This window comes from Thunnus maccoyii, chromosome 23, assembly GCF_910596095.1.
Source record: "Thunnus maccoyii chromosome 23, fThuMac1.1, whole genome shotgun sequence".
NCBI classification, from domain to species: domain Eukaryota; kingdom Metazoa; phylum Chordata; class Actinopteri; order Scombriformes; family Scombridae; genus Thunnus; species Thunnus maccoyii.
Genome location: NC_056555.1, coordinates 5,823,913 through 5,846,357, shown reverse-complemented (window position 1 = coordinate 5,846,357; position 22,445 = coordinate 5,823,913). Strand labels below are relative to the sequence as shown.

General features: G+C 38.9%; 2 protein-coding genes across 5 annotated transcripts; one reads left to right on the top strand and one right to left on the bottom strand.

Annotated features, from left to right (window-relative positions):
- The first annotated feature begins 1,015 nt into the window (after window positions 1-1,015).
- LOC121890489 (NXPE family member 3-like) lies at window positions 1,016-21,981 on the top strand. Of its 4 annotated transcripts, none has more exons than XM_042402790.1 (9): window positions 1,016-1,588; window positions 7,074-9,002; window positions 13,501-13,590; window positions 14,334-14,482; window positions 16,197-16,628; window positions 17,789-18,084; window positions 19,234-19,304; window positions 19,634-19,840; window positions 19,923-21,981. In XM_042402790.1, exons 4-9 carry the CDS (start codon window positions 14,360-14,362, stop codon window positions 20,474-20,476), a joined length of 1,683 nt encoding a protein of 560 aa, XP_042258724.1. In that variant the 5' UTR covers window positions 1,016-1,588; window positions 7,074-9,002; window positions 13,501-13,590; window positions 14,334-14,359; the 3' UTR covers window positions 20,477-21,981. The 4 variants fall into 4 exon arrangements, with proteins under 4 accessions (XP_042258724.1, XP_042258723.1, XP_042258726.1 ...); XM_042402792.1 differs by lacking the exons at window positions 1,016-1,588; window positions 7,074-9,002 and adding exons at window positions 10,189-12,271; window positions 12,489-13,102; XM_042402793.1 differs by lacking the exons at window positions 1,016-1,588; window positions 7,074-9,002 and adding an exon at window positions 10,189-12,271.
- Window positions 4,422-6,498, bottom strand: LOC121890491. Its single transcript, XM_042402794.1, has 2 exons — window positions 5,902-6,498; window positions 4,422-4,898 (listed from the first exon to the last, which is right to left on the bottom strand). The coding sequence occupies exons 1-2, from the start codon at window positions 6,496-6,498 to the stop codon at window positions 4,572-4,574; spliced, it is 924 nt and encodes a 307-aa protein (XP_042258728.1). The 3' UTR covers window positions 4,422-4,571.
- Window positions 21,982-22,445: the final 464 nt, after the last annotated feature.

Sequence of the window (22,445 nt, the reverse complement as noted above, 5' to 3'; positions counted from 1 at the left end):
GAAATCCCATTCTCGCCTCTCTGGTTGAAGTCTCTTTGGGGGCCTCGTACAGATGCCAGATCATCGAGACAGCACCCCCACCCTGAGTTTCAACCCCTGTTCCCACTTACCTCCCCGACGTCGACGCATCTCCTCCTTTCATCTATCACTCTCCTATCCACTCCCTCCTTCCCCTCTTTCCCGCCTGCTCTTCTTTCTCCCCATCCCTCGACCCTCATCCCTTCGACCCCTACCCCCTCATCCCGCATCCCACGACCTCGACCCTCACCCCCGCATCCTCACACCCCCGACCCTCTCCCTTCCCCCATCCATCCTTCCCTCTCCAACCATCCCTCTAACTATCCTTCCTCCTTTTCACCCTGCTCTTCCATCACACTCCCAATAAACCATTAAATCCATATTCTAGAAGGAGTGGTCTTGGTTAGTGAAATGAAATTTATAGACTTATAAACAAAGTTCGGGAACCAAAGACCACGCCTTGTACGCAACCCATTTCCGCACCACAGGGTATTTAGACACACCATATCCGCTCCTCTCCCCTTTGTCTCAGCTTGCAAGTCCCTCCCACCCGACCCCTCCGCTAACTTTCCTCTCTTCTCTGCTCAAACACAGGAACAGGGGGGCCTCGTACAGATGCCAGATCATCGAGACAGCACCCCCACCCTGAGTTTCAACCCCTGTTCCCACTTACCTCCCCGACGTCGACGCATCTCCTCCTTTCATCTATCACTCTCCTATCCACTCCCTCCTTCCCCTCTTTCCCGCCTGCTCTTCTTTCTCCCCATCCCTCGACCCTCATCCCTTCGACCCCTACCCCCTCATCCCGCATCCCACGACCTCGACCCTCACCCCCGCATCCTCACACCCCCGACCTTCTCCCTTCCCCCATCCATCCTTCCCTCTCCAACCATCCCTCTAACTATCCTTCCTCCTTTTCACCCTGCTCTTCCATCACACTCCCAATAAACCATTAAATCCATATTCTAGAAGGAGTGGTCTTGGTTAGTGAATAAAACTTTAAAACAGCTACACAGTTTATTAAGCTGCCCACAGAAACCAACTTCAACCAGTAACTATCTGGACACAGCATTCAGCTGCTGGATGTTGGAGTATTTCTGTTTGGACACCCTGCAAACTGCAAGAAATATAGCAGAAACAGCAGCAGCCTGGATAATAATGCAGAGGCAGAAAATCACAGGTTTAACTCCTCCAACTGGCCTGAAATTATGTGTGAAAAAAACAGTAAATGCACTGCACACACACGACAAGTGACAGACAGAGAGATGGTAGCTTTTTCTAGATGAATAAATTATGATGTGACTTGTGAAAGGGGAAGCGAGACGAAACGAGAATGGTGAGCTCTCGAGTTTCATCAGGGGTCACCATTATCACCATCAAGCACATCATGTTTAATTAGGGAGGTGGTTTTAAAACAGGCAGTTATAAAGTGAGAACAATCAGCCACCGTCAGTAATCAATACAAACGCACATTATTAGACTGTAACCCATTAATCAAACCAATAACTTACAGCAGTCGACGTCAGCCAACCGTATCATAATGTAGGAGTTACCTGGTGTTTCTGTAGTGGTGGCTACGGAGCCCCTAAAGGGACATGGGGAAAATTTTTTTTTAGATATGTTTCTCGTGCTCACGAGAAAATTTCAAGTGCTCACGAGAAAATTTCTAGTGCTCACTAGAACATTTCTAGTGCGCACGAGAACATTTCTAGTGCGCATGAGAAAATTTCAAGTGCTCACGAGAAAATTTCTAGTGCTCACTAGAACATTTCTAGTGCGCACGAGATACCACTTTTTCGTGCGCACAAGAAAACATCTCGTGAGCACGAGATCAACATAATCAACAGTAGAAGTTGTGCTTGCTGTGATTAAGCCTCCAAGACAAGCACAAAGGATGGCAGCAGAAGTAGATTTATTGTCGTTCCTGAAAATGCGGAATATACCTGATAGTGTCATCAACCAACTAAAAGATGACAAGGTGAGGATAATTGTTAACTTTCACATAAAGTAAGCAATAGCCTACATTTAATGTTGCTAGCTTTCTGGAGGCAGTGTAATTTTGCAAACGTTTGCCTTGCATTTTACAGATCGACATCAATGTCATAGGTGTTATGACAGATGAGGAGTTAAGCCAGTATATCGTAAGATATGGGGACCGACTTGCGCTCAGAGCATTTTGTCGTCAAAGAACTGTGATAAACGAAGAGTCGGGAGGAGTAGAGACAGTGAAGTCCGCTCTCATGCAGAAATTAAGAGACAGATTAAGAACTCCTGCTAACAGTGACACACAAGGCCCCGGTATTGGCAATAAAAATGCAGCCAAAGTCACCCGGCGGGTTGATATGGGATGGCTCCACTTTGAGAGCAGAACTTATCACCAGGTCAGAACGAGAAAAGGAGGAGGAACACGGAATCTGTCGGTCCAGAAATCAGTGACTATGGGTGAACTGGTGGAGACAGGCAAAGGCTTGTTTTTTCCAAATGGGCATTCATCCAAAGGACCAATGGAAGACTTTGAGTTTGACATTTGTGATTACAGTCACAATTCTGTGCCCCATGAAGTCACGGTGGGCCAGCTGTACGAACAGACTAAACTACGAATGCTGCGCATCTATGCAACAACCAAGGCTAAAGACATTAAACTCCTCTCAGATGAATCATCAGACTTCGAGCCAACACATAAGAGGCCAATGAAGGTAATTTATCTTCTGCCACATTTGTGGTATCAATACATAGGCTACTGTAGATATTTAATTTATATTGATTGGTTGTTTATTGCTATGGTTTTAAAACGGCGCAGATTGTGGGTGAAAATGCTGCACTATACGTAGAATTAATGACTTCCTTTATGGTTGGTGTGGTTGTATACCACACCTGTCTCATATGCTGAGTATGATGTATGTTGTAAAAAGATATGCATTTGATACATATTTATTGTTCTCAAAGATTAGCCAATTTAATAAGTTTCACCTTAGCTTTCCTACCTGTGCTCTTATTCAATGTGACCTGTACATTCACAGATGTCATTTATTTTTTAGGATAAATCTATTGTCTTAACTCTATGTCAAGTCTGTATAAGCCCATAATTTGCTGATTTGCTGACTTTTTTATAGGCTAGGACAATGAAGACACGATCCTTGAGGAACAAGACCAGGAGACGTCATCAAGTGGATCATCCAGAGAGCTCCTCTGATTTAGATCTAGCTCCCAGTGGCTCAATGCAGAAAAACCATGAAAAAGTAAGCCCTAGTATTGCATTTTTATGGATCCAGGCTGTGCTATACAGTACAGAACTTGTATTGTCTGAAGATTTTTTTGTACCAAAATGTTACGTATTCTTTAAAATTCAAACAAAAATTGATTAATCAAAAGTTATAGTTTCCTGTAGTGGCATTTGAGTTACATCTGCGTGACACAGCAGCTATGTTTATAATAAATCACAGGTGAAGTCTATGAGGACACAGAAATGGCCTTTAAGAGACCACAATTTTGTTGCAAGTTGTAAATCCATCTTAAATTTTAACTGCAGTTAAGATGGGAGTCTGCAAACGCTTTTGAGTTTAATGCTACATTAAGTCAAAATGCATACACCAAAAAATGTACTCAGGTGCAGGGTGTTATAATCACATGAATACACATAACAGCTTGGATCAGATGATTCAAAAACATAGATAATATAATAATTACACATTAATAATAATACATTTGTTTGTTTTGTTGTTTTTTATATTTAATTATCAATAGAGAGGAGAGACAATCAGCCAATCAAGATCAGCAACTCCTGAGATGGGTAACACAGAGGTCCTGCATCCACGACCTTCTGATGATGTTGGCAGTCATACTCAGCAGTCAACAAGAAGGCATGGATCTGAAGATGACTGTTTAAAGCCTGTGCCAAATCAAGATGCAGACCAGTTGTTTAAGTCGCAGGCCTGTAGCACACACATGTGGAGCAGTTCTTGAGTTACCATACACCTACAGCTCATACCCTGAGTTTCGTAAAGAATTTGATAATGTCTTGTCTGGCGACTGCTTTACAATGGATATTGTGTAGTGAATGCAAAGGATCTTGCACATCCCTCTTCTACACTGATATTATTATGGCATTTGTCTGAAGCAAAACTGTTTCTACAGATTTACATTTATTTAGATTTAAATCCTTGAAGCATTGTTCATTTATTGTTCTTATTAAAACAGAAACAGTTGACATTTTTTGATTTTTGATTTTCTTATTATAAATTATTTTTCTGTAATTTGTTAGTACACTGAGATTACCATTTCAAATGGCTGTTTTTCTTTGAGCCTCATATGGTAAATATACTGACAGTTAACTACGAAGAGCATAATATTCTCAAATAAATATTCAGTTCCTCTTTCATGTCCTGCCTTGTTGTTTCTCTTTGTAGTCAGTGTGCATATAGTGACATATCAATCCTTTTTGCCCCTCAATATTGCTGCAAATGTTCTTAATGTCTGTGGCATAGCACTGTTCCAGTGTAGTCAGTGTGCACATGTTGTACCCCTGAATAATCTGAATAATAATCCATCTCAAATTAGAGAGCGGATGTTATCTCATTCCTCAAATGCAGGTACAAATCCAATGCTTGATAAGCATCAGCTGGAAGATGCAGCTGTGACTCTGCCATCAGAATGTTGCAGATGTTGTAGATGTCTGTGTCACATGGCACTGCTGGTCGAAATGTGCAGTTACTCTGACACAACTGTGCATCAGCTCTGTCCACTGGGGAAATGCAGTCATAAGTTGTGTAGAGTTCTGGGAACATGTACATAATTCGGGGGCGACCACTGGGCACCCTGTCATTCTTTGATGGTCTGATGACATGTGAATCCCACACATGGATGGTCTCGTCTAATTCATCCTGGAAAAACAGTATAGAGAGAAAGAAAAGTTAATTAATATGCAATTTGTTATTCTCATCATGCGCTCCTTAAGTAAGTTATGAGATGACTTGAAATAAATCATGTTAAATCTTGAAGTTTTTGATGAAGTTAGGAGAAATTGAGTGGAAAAGGACCAGCATAAATAATTTAATAAATTAGTAAAAAATAAATTAATAAAAACAGTGTTTGCTGCCCACTATGCTTGTACTGGGGGAAAAATCACTATTATATGATGAGACGTTATTTCATGCGGATAGTTAAATGAGTGAAGTTGTCACAACTCTTCTTCTGTATGTCTGTGTCTGTATGGAGACAGCTCTACCCGCTGAGAGAGATTAGACTACAGGACACTGGTGAAGTGAGTTTCAGGGTGAATATTTAATACTGTTGAACCCACAATGAATATCCGAACAGATGTCAAAAGTTCAACCTAAAACTAACTTCACCACCGTGCTGTTGTCAAATGAAGACAGAAATCATCAGATCAATTTTATGATTGTTTCACAGCGGTAATGTTCAACATAATACATCTAGAAGTCGAGTGTTAAGTAAAGACAGATTATAGTTATTTGAAGAAACGCGATCAAGAAGAAGATACACCAAGCAACAAAAATAAAATAGCTTTAGGCTTTTGCTAAAAATTTTCAGATGTAACTAAAATCTTGATCATGAATTTTACATAAGTAACTGTAAATTAATAGGCCTAAGCCTAAACATTTTTCTCCAGTAATGTAACGGATTACAATTTTGTTTATTTTGTAATTAAATTAGGCCTACCTAACCCCCCAACACTGATTATGAATTAATAGGCTATTGTAGGACACCGATGACAGTGATTAAGAAGACAGATGGACATGATGAGACACAAGTCCTAATATTCACAACCAGTGTCCGCTCATGGGAGGATGTTAAAAGAAAAAACGAACATTTGTGGGCCTCAATTTAGGATGAAAATAGATATAACAATGCATTATAGCTTACCTGAATGATACTCATAAAGCAGAACTGAATTAGACCTCGGTCCAAATATGTACCACCGAACAAACCATGGTCCTTCAGGTCAGTGAACAGAGAGATGTAGAACTCCATTGATTCCTTTCTGAGGAAACCCCACCAACTCTCTATGCGCTGATTTGCTGTGCTTGCCCCTTCGATGTAGCTGTCAATATCAGAGCCGTCATGAATGTTACGACGGAGAAAATGCTGAAAGTCTCTGACTTTAACATTTTCAGTGCCCCGGTCGCCTCTGACAATTCTTGGACAACCACCGAATTTCTGGACTGCCTCCATATAGTAGCCTCCAATGATTTTTGGGTCACTGCTGGTCGTAAATGCATTCATCCAGATAATTTTCCGGGAAAATCCGTCAATACAGCCGTTTATACAGATACCAAATGGTTTCAGTTTGTCATAAGAGTCAAAGTGCCAAATATAATTGGGCCCTTTTGCAAAATAGTTTCGACGATGGAGCCGCCTCCTTCCTCTGAGTTCAACACCCCTTGGGTCAAGTTCTTTAAGAATTAAGCGTACCTCTTCTTTCTTAATGTGTAATCCGTTCTCCTTGCATTTAGTGTACATCCACCTATACCCACACAGCTGGCCACTTGTTTGTAACTGTTGGTGAATGAAATCAACCACACGATCCAAAGGGGTGTATCCCTTGCGCCGAAACAGACTACATGCTTTCAAAATTCGTTTTAAATGTCTTTCAGACACAACATAGCGATGACGACTTGCATCAAAGCAGCAATGTCCTTACAATGAAGTCCTAGTTCGAAATACAGCCGAATTAACTCCTGAATTGGCATTTTCACACAGACCTCAAACCAAATGCAGTGGATCTCCCACAAAACATGCGCGCGCATCCAATGCTTTCTCGTGCGCACGAGAACATTTCGTGTGAGCACGAGATGTTTTCTTGTGCGCACGAAAAAGTAGTATCTCGTGAGCACTTGAAATGTTCTCGTGCGCACTAGAAATTTTCTCGTGAGCACTTGAAATTTTCTCGTGAGCACTTGAAATTTTCTCGTGCGCACTAGAAATTTTCTCGTGAGCACTTGAAATTTTCTCGTGAGCACTAGAAATTTTCTCGTACGCACGAGAAACGTATCTAAAAAAAAAATTTTCCCCATGTCCCTTTAGGGGCTCCGTAGGTGGCAAAGCGTTTAAAAATACACATATTAGCAGCTTGAATTAAACGGAAGCTCCCTGCGCTTTCCGGGGTAATATTACGCCAAACTCCCTTTAAGAAATGACATATTAACAATTCCTTACATGTCCACAAAAACACATAACTCTAGAAACACAAGATAGAAGACGTCATATGTCGATAGTCTTCTTGCCAATCCGGCATCAATATAATCCATACAGACCAAATGTATTTCAGTACAGACTTAACATTTTGAATTTTGTCGTCTCAACTTGCTACCAGCCTTTTTCGTGGGAGATGACCGTAGGAATGAGAGGCGAACCGTTTCAAAAGTTACGATTTCTCACTTAAATAAGTGCTGGTTGGTGGATCAGATACACGCCGAATTAATCTCCGACTCATAACACTGTTAATTTACCGTCTATCGTGTGTGTGTGTGTGTGTGTGTGTGTGTGTGTGTGTGTGTGTGTGTGTGTCGGTATTTGAGGAGTTTTTTCGGCCGTTACCTTAGTAACTACCAGGTTTGCTGATCCCGTTTGGTGCTGGAGAGAGTCAAAAAACTTCCGATATTAAACATGTTTGATCTTATCGGAACGTCGAGACGAGAAAAAGACTGACTTAAAACAGCTCAGACTGAGATTTATGACCACCTTTAATCAAACGATCGAGATGACAGGAGCTCGCCACAACTCTAGCAAAACTCTCATTTTATTTCGACATTGGAAATTTGTCAGCGACAGTGATATCACTTCAGAGTCGTTTGGTGTAAGCATCAACGTCGCCAGGCAATTTTGCCGACTTCAGCCCCGAACGTTTTGAGTGTAGCAGGATATAATTTTACATGTAAGCCTATGTGAAGCTCGAAAAAAAAAAGTCTAATGTGTGTGACGTCGTTTAGCCACCTCCCTAATAGAGAAATACCGCAGACTTACTTTAGGTTACACCTATTATTTGCCGAGACTGGCTTCCTACCGCAGTTTCTTTTGTATGTTTTTGGCGCGTTCGTTTTGTTTTCTGTCTAGACACCTGTGTCCTTGTATGAGACACAGAGACAGCTCGATCTTTGGGGAAACGCAACCCGACGTCACTGCGGCCGAAGGCTGCGGTGGCCAACTGGAGATCAGACTGATCAGAGCTGTAAACTCTGCCATAAGGGATTAAGAGAGTGAACGAGCGAGCTAGAGAGTGAATGAAGAGAGGTAGTGAGAAAGCCGGTGAATGAGATCAATAAAACGTGATTTTCTGATTGTTTCACATCAGTTATATGCCCAAATGCCCGCACTGCCTGGTTTGGTCTGAATACGGTCTTAAAAGTATACTCTCTTACTAACAAACCACCACCGGCTCCTGGTACGCTGGTGTTTAAAATAAACAAACCCTCCGTGCTGAAGCTAGCAGGCAGATTGAAGATGTTTTCATGGAACAGACGAATGAGTTCAAACGTGTGCGGCATCAAATAATAATATTACACAAAATACAACGAAGTAAGTAGCTAGGAAAACTCTTCAGTGGAGCTTAAGTTTGTTAAATTGACATTAGTGTTGTTTTAACCGTCCAGTTTATCTGCTGCTGCTTTACATTACAGTTATGTTAATATAACTTAATAGTTTAGATAACTTGACTGCTGATTTCAACACCATACAAGTTACAGTTCTGCCTCATGCTTTGTCAGATTTTGAAAAGGGGGGGCGTTTTACATTTCCGCAGCGTGTGAGACACAAAAGCCAGTAGTGAGGAAAGAGGGTGTAACGATACTGGTGTTCACAGGGAAGCCAAGTAGAAAAGTATTTCAGGAAGGAAGAGTAGGGTAGTAGAGTAACTTATTCAGGATCGAAAGAAAAAAGTTTAAGGAGGAAAGAGAAAAACACAGGGACAGCCCAGGCGTCGGGTGATGGAAAGACATCAAATTCAAAGCAAGTGGCTGAAAAAACTGGTAAGGTCTGACTTCCACCTGTTTCTAGATGACTTACTGTTCTGTAAACATTTTTAAAGATGCAATCTGTTATCCAAACTACAGGACATCCTAACAAACAAAAGTCAAAGCACAAGATTGAAACCTGCTACAAAAGGACTTACAGATCTTTAAATACATGCACTAACAATACACAATAACTCTATTAACATGATGTTTTCTTAAGCTAAAAGGTTGTCGACCTCAGTAACTGTTGTAAACAGCACTGACAGTTAGTTTCAGTTATTAGGAAACAATATGCTATTTCATCATTCATCTGACTGATTCAAAGTCAAACTTTTGTCTTGATGTAGCGTTAGGTTTGAGCAAATTAATTCCCCATTAATCAATGTTTAGTTATATTACAAGCACTGATCTATATTAAGGACCATATAGACGGTGTGAGAATCAAGATTTGTTTTAAGACTGAAATGAACAAGTGTGTGTGTGTGTGTGTGTGTGTGTGTGTGTGTGTGTGTGTGTGTTTCTCTCTAGACTGGTGCTGTAGCTTGTCAATATATGTTTGATAGCAGTTGTGAAGTATTCTGCTTCTACTCAATACTAATACTAATTACTAGCATCTACTAATATTTTTACCATCACCATTCATAATTAATCCGGAAAGTAACAGTGAGGTACACATTTGAATTTTTCAGTGATTAAGACATGTACTTTGAATGTAAACGAAATGAGTGCACAAAAAAGCATCAAAATACAGATGTCCTAACATCATGTTTTGTTTTGCTTTGTTTTGTTTTGTTTGTAGCTATGATGCATCATACTGAGCCACAGCCATGGATGCATGGCCACAGTATATTGCCTGGGTTTATTATATTAATTAATTAATTGCTCATACGAATCAATTCATTAAAATTTTAATTGATTCATATTTCTTAAATAAATAGAATTTAAAGAAAAAAGAAAAACAGGTTCATAGGACATTATGAAATCACACAGTTATCTAAAATGAATAAATTATAATGATAATAATAATAATGAAATAGATAAATAATGAACAGGAAATTGACAGGGGAGAAAGTTTAAAATTAGATCTTCTCAAAGTAGTTTTTAATAAAAGATCATTAAATTAAAATTAAAAATCTGTTTCATTTTTGTCTTGAAAAATATTAAGAATTGACTTAAAACAGTCATTTTTTATTTTTAAAAATAGATTTTCTTAATTTATATTCATTCTTCTATATTAAATCTTTTAAGGAGTAAGGAAATACAACTATTACTGTAAAAGTCTATGATTTTAAAAGTCTATAATTATTCCAGTGGCATAAGGACATTTTGCTGTTGTAGTCGTTCATCCTTGACATTTAATGAGTTTTATGTTCTGAGATGCTTTTGTGCACACAACTGTGTGACTATTTGAGTTGCTGTCACCTTCCTGCCAGTTTAAATCAGCCTGGCCACTCTGCTCTCACCTCTTGTGCTTCTGCCCCACAGAACTGCTGTTTACTGGACTTTTTTGTTTGTTTTTCGCAATATTCTCTGTGTGCTCTAGAAACTGTTATGCATCACAATACTAGGAGAGCAGCTGTTTCCAAAAACTCGAATCATTCTCTCTGACACCAGCAAAGAGTCCACAGTAGATAATATTTCTTCCCAATTCTGATGTATGATCTGAACATTAACTGAGGCTCTACACCATTGTCTGCATATTGACTTGCTGCCTCATGACTGATGAGATATTCGGATTAGTGTTCAGGTAAACTAGGGCTCCTAATAGTGTCCACTGGGTGTTATCTAAGTAGGCTACACTCCAACCTTGTCCACTCTGCCACTGAAAAGAAAAGTCTGCACTGTAAAAATAAACCTGAACACAAAACACAATATGCTAAAAGAATGAAATTGCACTTTATTATTCTGTACTCCTGTATTTTATCGTTAATATACAAATATGCTGCACAGTACCCATAGCAGCAATATAAACCTGTAATAATAATGCCCTAAAAATTAATGTAAAGTAATAGAAACAAAAAATATTTGTTTATATGCTTCAAACACATTTATAACATATAATAATAACTGAAAATTCCACCCCCTGCACCAACAATAAAACCTTCTGTAGCCAATTGCGTGAGAGATTGACAAAAGGCAATGTTCTAACCTATTTACTCTTTATTTTATTGAATATAAATTAATAATAAATGTAATATGTGAATCTAATTCCAAAGATCCAAAATTCATTTAACAGCATAAATCTTGTAGACAACTGATTTTTCTAAAATAACTTCAGCTTGTCAGAACTTTTTTTCTTCTTTGTTTGTTTGTAGTTTATGCACCAGTTTGTTTTACCTCTTTGTTCTCCTTTTTCTTCAACTTGTTCTTCGCAGTGATACACAGTTTACATTCTCCACTTCCTCAAAACACACCGTTTTCCCCCATGGTGATTGTGACGTACCACATGATCACAGTTGATACCACATACACTCAGGTGCAATCGGATCCACTTGGGTATTGAACATATTGATATTCAGACGTTAGACCCGTGGCAGTAAAAGGAGACCTGACCTGATCCAAATAGACTGATCCTAATAGACTTTAGTCAAACTGGAGGGAAGCTGTGTTCAGAAATGGCTGTGGCCTGCAACAAGAGGTGTATTCATCCAAGAGTTTGGCTTCTATCTTAATTTTGATCAAAATGTAAAATTGGCTGTTCAGAGTGCCACCATGCGGTTAGGTTTTTGTTATCTGAACATGTGATACTTTGAATGTCTGATGTGTGTACGTGTTTGGCTTCTGAGCTCGAGGCTCTTTTAAAGGCAGAAGCGTAATAACTACAACAACTATTCAAAGACGGGTGCCTGCAGGCAGGCAGGCTGAAAAACAAGCAGAACAAGGAAACAGAAAAAAAACAAACATGGTATTTAAGACAGGGGCACGTATAGAAGGACTCCACATAGGTTGTTAGGCAAATAGCATTTGACAGGCAGAGTGAGAACAGGTGAGTAGGTGTATGTGGGAGTCAAGACAGCATTTGGTGGGCAATCGACAGAATACATGAATGGGCCGGGGGGAGAGTAGTAAGGGCAGATTGAGGAAAATCAAAACCACTGAGATAACTGTTGTGACAAATAGAAAAGCACCATGTCGGGGCGGTGCGATGTGGGAGTGGTTAAGAAGAACAGGCTTCAACAAGAATCATTTCCCAATGTAAAGCAAAGAAAACCAGCAAACCAGCAACATACACTCCACGATCAATCTGAGTTTACTGTGTTCCTTAAAAATGAATCTCTGCTGAGGTAAGACACATGATATGCTTAAATGTTGATTATTAAATGTTTGTATGCTTAGATTGAATTTGATGACATTTGAAGCTTTAATCCATACACATTGTGAAAACTAAATGTGGCTGCTAACCATTTTCATAGTTTTAACAAGTTTAACTACTGTAACTTGCAGCAGAAACCCTTTGTTCCTGGCATATTTCTGTACTTTCATGTTATTTACATATTTCAGATTCAACCCAGATCTGTGCATAAAAAGATGCAGAAGCATACAGAACATCAGATCAAATATATTATCAGATCTCTCTCTCATCATGGCTGTACTCTTTCAGATAAGTAAAAAAAAGTAAAAAACCTGAAACCTGAAACTCAGACTTTGAATTTGACTGTTTACTATATTTGTTTACAGCTGGCAAACGTTCGGCATGCAGTATCAGTCCAAAAGACAAACGTATTAAAGCCTCCCAACAGGCTCAGTACCCAACCAAGTTTATGAATCAATTATGTTATAAAGTCTGAAGATGTTCACAGACAACTAAAAATTCTGGTGATTTTGATACAGATGACACATCCTGATTCACAGATCTTCTCTGTTGTTAAGATAAATTAAGTGTAAATTTAGCCTACAACTGCAGTCATTTATTAGTGATACAAAAACTGAAAATAAAATTAAAAGATATTTTTGTCTGTTTAATACTCCACATATGGGCTGCCACCTCAGGCCAAAGATTTTCACCCACACAACACCTACTGAGTAATTATTTTCTTGTTAGTAAACCTTGAAAACAAATAACATTTGAGTTACAGACACAACCTGGACGTGTATCTGCAGTGACATCATAAGAGGTTAAGTCTATGATCTGAATATAACTGCAACTGTTGATTGAATGTTTAGATTAGACGTTGTAGATATTCACACCTCACACACCATTTCCTATTGTAGCAAGGGGGCACTATGACCTATGCAGTGGTGATGTAAGGGTAATGGTAGGGGTTCAAACACAGTGAGATAAAAGATACCTAGTACAAGGTATATAATGTAAATGTAAATATCGCAATTTAATCTTTACACTGCACCTAATTTGTAACAGTGCTCTTGTGGTTATTTTAGTATTGTTTTGCTATGACTCATAGCAGTTTTTCACAGGTGTAGTCTGTGTACTGGGAGTCCTGTCACTGTTGTTAGTAGTATGGTTTGTTAGCATTGTGTTTTTATTTGAATTTTTTTTTATCCCTTTTCACAGTTAGGATACTCCCAGCACTCTACCAGTGGGTGCTTGGTATCCCGGCCGTGGTCCACCTGTCTGTCCTCTCCTCTTCCTCCCTTTTTTGAGGTATTAGCTCCTGTTTTTAATAAATAGCCATTTAAGGCAGCTTACCCACAGACACGGTCTCAGATTGCAAAAGACTGTAGTAGTATTTACTTTATAAGTATTTACATTATGGTGCAATGGGTAAATGACTTGGCCACTTGGGGATGAATCCTCATGTTAAACTGCAAGGGGAGTGACTCTGCTTACTTTGGTTATAGCCTTGGTTGATGGTCAGTCAATCAGAGGAATGTCCCGGGTGACTGGATTAAGTTAGTAGAAATGATTTAAAGGCAAACATACCACACTATTTGTATAGAGATAATATCATTGCTCAGGTTAAAGCTGGAGTGCGGGACTTTTGTCTTCCCCCTCTGGCAGTGAGAGTGAAGGGAGGCACTCGGCTGTGATTGCCTGACACAGGCATGCAGCACACTTTCATGCACACCCTGAATGACAGGCACACAGAGAGGGCCAATAAAAACGTATATGCTTTTACGGTCCACTGGCACAAAAACAGACAGCTAGCGCGAGAATGTCGCCACGGACATGAGATGTAAAAACTCTACACTGTGACATACAGACAGATTAATCTGGTGGTGATAGGTTTAATCAGCATTGTGTGAACTCGTTTGGCAAGGGCTTGAATGTAATGAGCGTTCATTTAAAGTTCCGCACTGTGGGTTTAAGTTTTTGCAAGTAATCACTAACATAAATAAAACTAAACTAGGTGTCAATTAACACTGTTTGTTTGTGTCATTTTATAGCCACAGATGAAGACTGATCCTCAATCATGAAGGCCAGAGCTTGTAGAGAAACAGTGGTCCGCTTTTGCTGTTCGAAGTTTGCTGCCATCTTCCTTTTCCTGGCTCTGTTTATCTTCATCTTTGTGTATTTTAACATGGACATCCTGGAGGTGAGAATTAGGTCTTGAGTGGGACTGCTTGAAGGGTGGACCCTGTTTGAAATAGTCAGATTTCAGGATATTGTTTTCATATGCAGTGTGGCTTTGGATGGCAGTAATGTTCTTCATCAATATTTGTAAACAAATGACATTTTAGGAAAATAGTTCTTTTGCTAACAATCATGCATTTGAGTGTCAGCAGAAACTCCTAATTCAAATATTTATATTTTTATATATTTTCATTTTACTATTTTCATTTTATTATTTTCTTATCGTCAATAAATCCCTTGAAAAGACCAAAACCAACAATGTGTTAGTCCATCTCTCAATACATTCCCTACCCTGTCTGTGGATCTCAGCCCTAAGCCCATTAGTTCGTACTGAAGATGTACCTGTAAATCTTTAAAAACAGGTCAAAAACATGTACAACTTTTTTACCTGTTTGGAGGGTGTATGGAGTCGCGTTGAGCTAAGGCTGATACTGTGACTCTTAAATGCCCTTCTCTATCGAAGCTTGCATATAACAACATATTTTTAAGCCAGTCAGGTGCTGATGACATGGCTCTGTTGGTGGGAGTTGCTGCCCTGGTAGAATGCAGGACCAAAGTGGCACAGCTAGCCCCTGCTGTGAGGGTGTAGTGGAAATGTGTATCATCCTGGTGCAGCTAAAGCGTAGCAACCTGGGCCCACTGAAATACTGCTTTAGCTTCCTTCCTCTTTAAAAGCCAAGTAATTTATTGAAACAGTTGGCTACTGTAGTTTTTAGTCAACATTAGTCAACCAGTTGAAAATAGTGAATTTGTTGGGGACTTTTCCCAACCACAGATAAATATGCATTTGCTGAGTGTTTATGGCAGTGGAACAATGTATGTGGGCTTACCTCAACATAAACTACAATGACCATGTTAATAGTAATAAAAGAACATGTCACCCAGTGCAACAGTGTGGATCACTGATGTGTTTTTAATCATTTTTGGGCAACATTAGAGCTCTATGGCACAGAGGAATAATCCACATATATCAGGCTTGGGCACAACAGACAATACTTGTTAGTAGGATCAATTCATTGTTGGGTTTGGTCTTTTCATGAGTTCAGTGCAGAAATGTTTTTTGCTACATTCTTTAGCGGAAACAAATACAGTACTTCCACAAATGAAAACGCAATGCATAGAAAGAGTATTGTTACAAACAGACATTTTAGACCAATTTAACATTATATTTGTACCTTCACTTTTGAGATGTATATGAAGAGGAAAATCAAAACTACATTAGATTTCCACCAGAATAACTAGTATGAACACTTAAGTTGTGTAAAATATTAACATCATAATCAAATTGTAAGATTGTCCTCATTTGAAAATTCATTAAGAAGGATTTAGAAAAAGGAGAAAAATTGCTCTGATAAATAGTGCACCTTAAATTCATCAACCTGTATAATTGTAGACACACAATATGAAAAGCAACATTTAAATTATTACTACAGTTGTTACTGAACAGTAAGGACTGTAAGGATATTCTGACTGTAGTTTTCCTCCCTTTCTCTTTTTCATGTTGCTGTTATCACTGAGACTTTGATCAGCTACTTTCATCAACCCCTACAAATATTCAGTGATTTTCTGATGTGGGGCAGGAAGATTCTTCCTTTTGTGTTTAGTTCATCTGTCTTACATTATAAAGTTTTTTTATATATATATCTTTGTCACATCACTCTCTTGACCCCTGCCAGCTTCCGCATGAAGTGATCTCCACCTTCCCTGCTCCAAGACCTCACCTGCAACACCACTTCTGCAGCTTCCAGCCACGGTCCCCTGAAGATGCTCTGGAGGAACGCCTCCTATTAGACTCCATTGCTTGGCCTGAAACTCCATCCTTGCCAGATCCTCTTTCCCTGGAGCAGACCACCGATCCTGCCCACAGCACCTTCACTATTCTCCCAGAGAAGGGTGGACGACAGTGGCATGTAGGGGATCAGCTGGAAGTTATGATCAAAATGTATGACTTCCAGGGGCGTCCTAAGAAGTCTGGCGGAGACGTCTTACTTGCCCGTCTGCACAACCAAGCACTTAGTGCAGGTGTGTCTGGACAAGTGCTGGATCATCTCAATGGCTCCTACTCTGCTGTATTTTCTTTACTCTGGGAGGGAAGCGCACAGGTTGAGGTGATGCTAAAAACTATGATGTAAAATGTGATTGTGTCAATCTTCTAACAGACTGTTAGCTAAGCCCCAACCCCCTCAGTTACTGTTGCTAGGCCTGTCAACTTTTCGTTTTCACACGGCACATATGCAGTTTACAATGATAACGGGGGCAGATTTACTACTTAAAATCCTTTGTAATTTAACAGTGGATCCTTTATTTCATACAGTGGTTGGATTATTCTGTATGCTGTCATCACTCTTACCAAAATCAAAATCCACTCTACCATAATCCAGATTTGATTGCTAGAGTCAGATTGAGAAGTGCTAAACTAATTCAGCAATCAAAGATTTAGTATAATTTGATGTGGCAGTGGAACTTTTGAAATTCAGTATGTCCAAGAGTGACAAATTCCACTGACATATTGAGACATTGTTTTTTTCCATCAAGTGGCAACTTATTTCCTGACATCATATAAAGCTGGTAACATAATGCAACCAATTTATTGACATATAAACCAACTAACATAATACAGCAAAGAGAAACAGATGTATCTAAACCTGTACCATCATTTCAAAAAAGCAGAGCAGGAGAAAAGGACATTTTTATTGACAATAATTGTTTTGGCAGATGCCACTGAGTACTAAAAGGTGTAGACCTCCTAGCACTGCCTAGCACTGCCACATCATATCTGTGTTCCTGGAGTTCCCTCATTGCAATTTGAGCCTTTACAAGAATATGTCAGCTTGATGTTGTGCCATGCTCTGGACCAACAATATTAACAAGATTCAAGTCTTTTTGACAAATATTACACACTACACATTGAGTTATATTACAAAGCAGCAACATTTGGAAACAAGGTTGTCATTTATCTTAGAGCCCTGGGCACTCGATAAGTATTGCATGAGCCATGCACACAACTTCACCATGTGGAGAAATCCAAAGATTGACAGGTCTGCTGTGTCTAGTTATGGTTGCTAAATTATAATTGGACAATCGTTGCTCGGGGGAGGGGTTTAGTGAATGATCAGTTCTCTAGACATGAGTATCTGGAAATCAATCTGGTTTACACCTGAAATGAAGTGTGCAACTTTTAGTAGTGTTCACTTTATTTGTTTTTACTGCTATGACAGAGGCCAAGTAATGGGGTTGAACTTTGAACTCTGGTTTTCTGTCCTATCAGGTGACACTGGTTCACCCCAGTGAGGCTGTCACGGTGCTGCACAGGCTGACCAGAGAACAGCCAGATAGGATTTATTTCGGGAGTGTCTTCCGCTCAGGCTCAGTCTCTGAAGATACCACTTGTAATGTCTGCCTGCGTCCGACCCAGCAGCCACTGTGCAACTACACTGACCTCATTACAGGCGAGCCGTGGTTCTGCTACAAGCCGAAGACACTGAGCTGTGATACCAGGGTCAGCAACTACAATGCTGGGTTTAATAAACAGCTCAAGGCTGAGGAGGAGAAGCTTTTTCAAAAGTGAGTGAGCAAAAAGACAAGTCTGGCTTTTAATAAAAACATAGTGTTACTTATATATCTCCTTGGTGGGAAATTGTGTAACTTGAGACTGTAATGATTGAATCTAGAGATGTTTACAGTCTAAGATAACACAAAGTGAAAAAGATTTGCCAAGTGGCAGGAACTGCTGATTCTGAAGGTGTTTTTTCCCCATTCTATATTCCCATTTCAAATTTTTTTTAGCGATATCCTCAAAATTACTTAACATAGAATCATGGGACACTGCTGGATAAAGGAAGGATCCTATAGGTTTAAGTTGTGGCCATCAATTTTCTGCAAGGTGGACAACTCAAAATACTACATTACCCATCAGCCTCTATTGCAGCTGCTATGGAGAAAGAGCCAGTCAGAGGTGTAAATCAGACTGACAGCCAACTCAAAACACTTTGTCGTTGCAGTTGAAATAACACAGCGACACAGTTTCTGAATGACAGTTGACATGACAGTTGACCCAAAATTTAAAGCTGAATTGATTTAAGCTATAGATTGTCTTTTCAAGTTTCTCAACATCATAATCGTTAGCTTCCACATTATTTATATATATTTATATATATTTTATATATATTTTCTAACACAATTTTTTTCTATGTTTTGTACTGATGATTCAACTAGGAGAGTTTCATGCCAATCCAAGTCATAGAAGTGCTCAAACTTTGAATCACATAATGTTGTCTTTGGGAAAAATTAATGGGAATTTTACTTCCAAAACCAGTCCAGACTGGATCATGTTAGTTGACTTTTTTTCAATGGATAGTGTTTGCAATGATTCATTTATGTTTTTTTGTAAATGTATACGTTTTATTTTGGGTGTGGTCTTTTCAGAAAGAAGTGAAGTGAAGTGAAGTGAAGTGAAATAAATTTTCACTTTGGACCCCATCGCTTTAACTCACTTCTAAAAAAATTGATTTTTATGGGCTAGGTTTTATGTAATGTTGAATATTTTCTTCAAAGCAGTTGTACCCCATATTAGTGCTTATTATTCTAATTTTAACTTCATGAAATTATTTTAAAATGTAGACTGCCTTTCTTGTGTTTTATGTTGTTAAGAGTTGTAAGATTATGTGTATTTTAGTGTAGTAAGTGTATTTTATTCTGCATGCTTTTCTTCAGTGATGTCAACATGAAAGTCTACATTCAAGCTTCAGGATCTGCTAGTGTCACCGTGTTGCCAAAACATAAAGGTAATGCACAATTCTTACTTCTACCACCACCACAGCCTATATTATTAGTAATAATAATTCAAAATTGAATGTTGTACAGATTATTAGAAGTAAACCAGTCAGAGAAATGAACATTTGTATAAAATTTACCACTATGTTCTAGACAGCGTTCTCCTGTAGAGATGTAGTCAGACCAGTTTTTGAAGAGCGATTAGAGCATGAAATACCAGACTAAAAGTGTTAACTGTTAGCAGTATATCTAGTCATTACAGAATGAAGATAAGACATAAGTGGCTTTTAAATGACTTTATACCAGATGTTTCCTCCCTTATCATTTAACTCCTCCTCAGATCAACCAGAGGTGAAGAGCAGCATTGTGCAGTCTGGACCTGTTGGCTATTTCTACCAGGGTGCGTGGCGAGCACTAAGTGGCACCACAGTCCGCCAGTTCAACACTCCTTCTGTCATCAACCAATGTCTGAAAGGCAAGGTGGTCCACCTGTATGGCGACTCTACCATCAGGCAGTGGTTTGAACATCTCAACACAGTACTACCAGGTAGTTAATCAACAGAAATTCTTTAGCAAAGGTTTGATTTTGTTCATACTGTCCTAATTCTTTCCTTCTGTAACACTTTTAGATCTCAAGCAGTTTGACCTGCACAGTTCAGTTCGAGTTGGACCTTTCATGGCTTTAGACTACGCAAACAACATTTTGGTGAATTTCCGATTCCACGGTCCCCCTGTCCGTTCTATTAGTGTCCCAGCCAGCCAGCTGCACTACATTGCCAATGAACTAGACCGTTTAGTTGGAGGCACCAACACCATTGTAGTTTTTGGCATCTGGGCACACTTCAGCACTTTCCCCATCGAGGTCTACATCCGGCGGCTGCAGAGCATCCGCAGGGCGGTGGTGCGGCTGCTGGACAGGGCTCCAGGCACGCTGGTTTTAATCCGGACTGCAAACCCCAAAACTATGACGCTTGATGCAGCGCTAACCAACAGCGACTGGTACTCACTGCAGCGTGACAAGGTACTCAGGGCCATGTTCAAAGGACTGAATGTTCATCTGCTGGACATCTGGGAGATGGTCTTGGCCCACCACCTGCCACACGACCTCCATCCACCACCTCCCATTATTACTAATATCATTAATGTTGTTTTGTCCTACATATGCCCTCAAAAGGGCAGCTAGATGAGTATTTGTTGGGTATCTGCTAGTTGCTGAAATACACCTACTATTTTTCTATTTTTAACCAGGGAAGTTGACAGAGCATAATATACCTCAAAAAAAAAAGAAACAGATCAGGATGAAAAGCTGCTGCAGGTTGGATCTTGAGTAGTTGTTGAGACTAATTACATGAAACTACTGCTGAATGAAATAGCTTAACATATACAACATCATGCTTTGTGACTTGGGATTGTAAAGCACCATCCTGGGAGATGCAGGATCACTTAACTGTAGAGGCCCAGTCCGTAATTAGCTTGTCTATGATAAATAGTATAGTTTAGTTATAATATAGCTTAGCTTAGCAGAATGAATGGAAACACTGGGAAAAGCAGCTAGCTTGGCTCTGTCCAAAGGTAATAAAAGGTATAAGCACCATAAGCACCTCTAAAGCTCACTAACACACATACAATATGTTGTTTGTTTCCGTACAAAAACAAAAGTATAAAAATGACAGTTTGTGCTAGTGTATTTCTTGGCCCATCACAGAGACTTCCTGGAGTCTCTACTGGTTGCCTGGCAACCCCAAAGTCATTAAGTGCACCTTGATTTTTGTACATATGAGATATAACATTAATAAATGAGCTTTAGAGGTTCTGGTTGACCAGGTTTGTTACCTTTAGAAGTAGCAAAGCTAGTTGTTTCCAGTCTTTATGCTAAGCTAAGCTAATGTTTACAACACAATTCTAATTGAATAGATTTGTTAGACACAATAATATTTCAGTTAAAGTTAATAACACATTATCCCAATAATAAATGCAAATTTACCCTCTTTGTTATGGCCCTGAGGCTGTAATACTCTCCTAAACTTTGCCCAAGCTTTTACACGTATGGTTCCTTAAGAGCTGAGGAGTATTGATATTTGCAGACAAGGTACAAAAGGTCAAAATAGGCTGTATCCTATTTCAGTACCAACAGACATAGTCTAGACTGCATTATTTCAACTGACTGTAGCTTAGTGAGCAGCCATGTAGAAACTTCATTCTTTCTGACAGAGGTTTAACAAAACAAGTAAATTTGACTCAAAATGACTCCTGGGATGGTTTATGCACCATAAACTGATGTTAACCAGCAGTGTGAGATTTTTCTCTCAGTTGACAGTCACTCAAGTAAGAATATAACTGCAAGTCAATCAATTTTTCAGGAATGTATAATAACAGCCTTAGTATTAAATAATATCAAACTTTATCTCAACAGCAGAAACAAAGACTATTTTCATGTAGTTTATCAGAGTTTTGATGCAATATTAATAAATTAAATCTAATTTAAATAAGATGCTGTGAAATGTTTGCTGGGTTATGTTGATGGAACGTGGAAAAATGTAATTTCTTAGGTGTCATACATTTCTTTACTTTTATTTTATATATACAAAACCTATGTAAAAACCAACTTGAACAACCATATTGAATGTGGTGTATTTTTGTTGTATTTATGTAATAACAGTTTTCAGATTAAATCACTGAAGTGAAATCACTATTAATCACATGGTATATTCTCTTAACAGAAATTTAAAAAAAAAAAAACATTTGCAAAAAATATTTGTTCTGCAAAAAAATTAATTAATGAATATTTATTTTTTTTCATACTGAAATAAATGCCCTTTGTATATTATTAGTGTTAGCAGTGCAAACTCCATACATACTGTTTCATTAAATGTACCAAAATTCTTACAAAAGTTACTTAGTACAAGTAAAATAATATATATTTAAATTTTAAAAAACAAATTATCCCAAAAAAGTGTTTTACCCTCCAGCAACAACTGGCCTCCAGACCATCAAGAATTAACTCCAAATGCAATAATATCCTGCAAGTGTGAAATATACAGCAAAACCAATGTCTTCTTAAATTTAAGAATCCTCTTCAGACATCTTATATGTCTATATTATTATTTGTGTCTGCTATGGTTTTTCCACAACCAAGTTTCACTACCTAATTA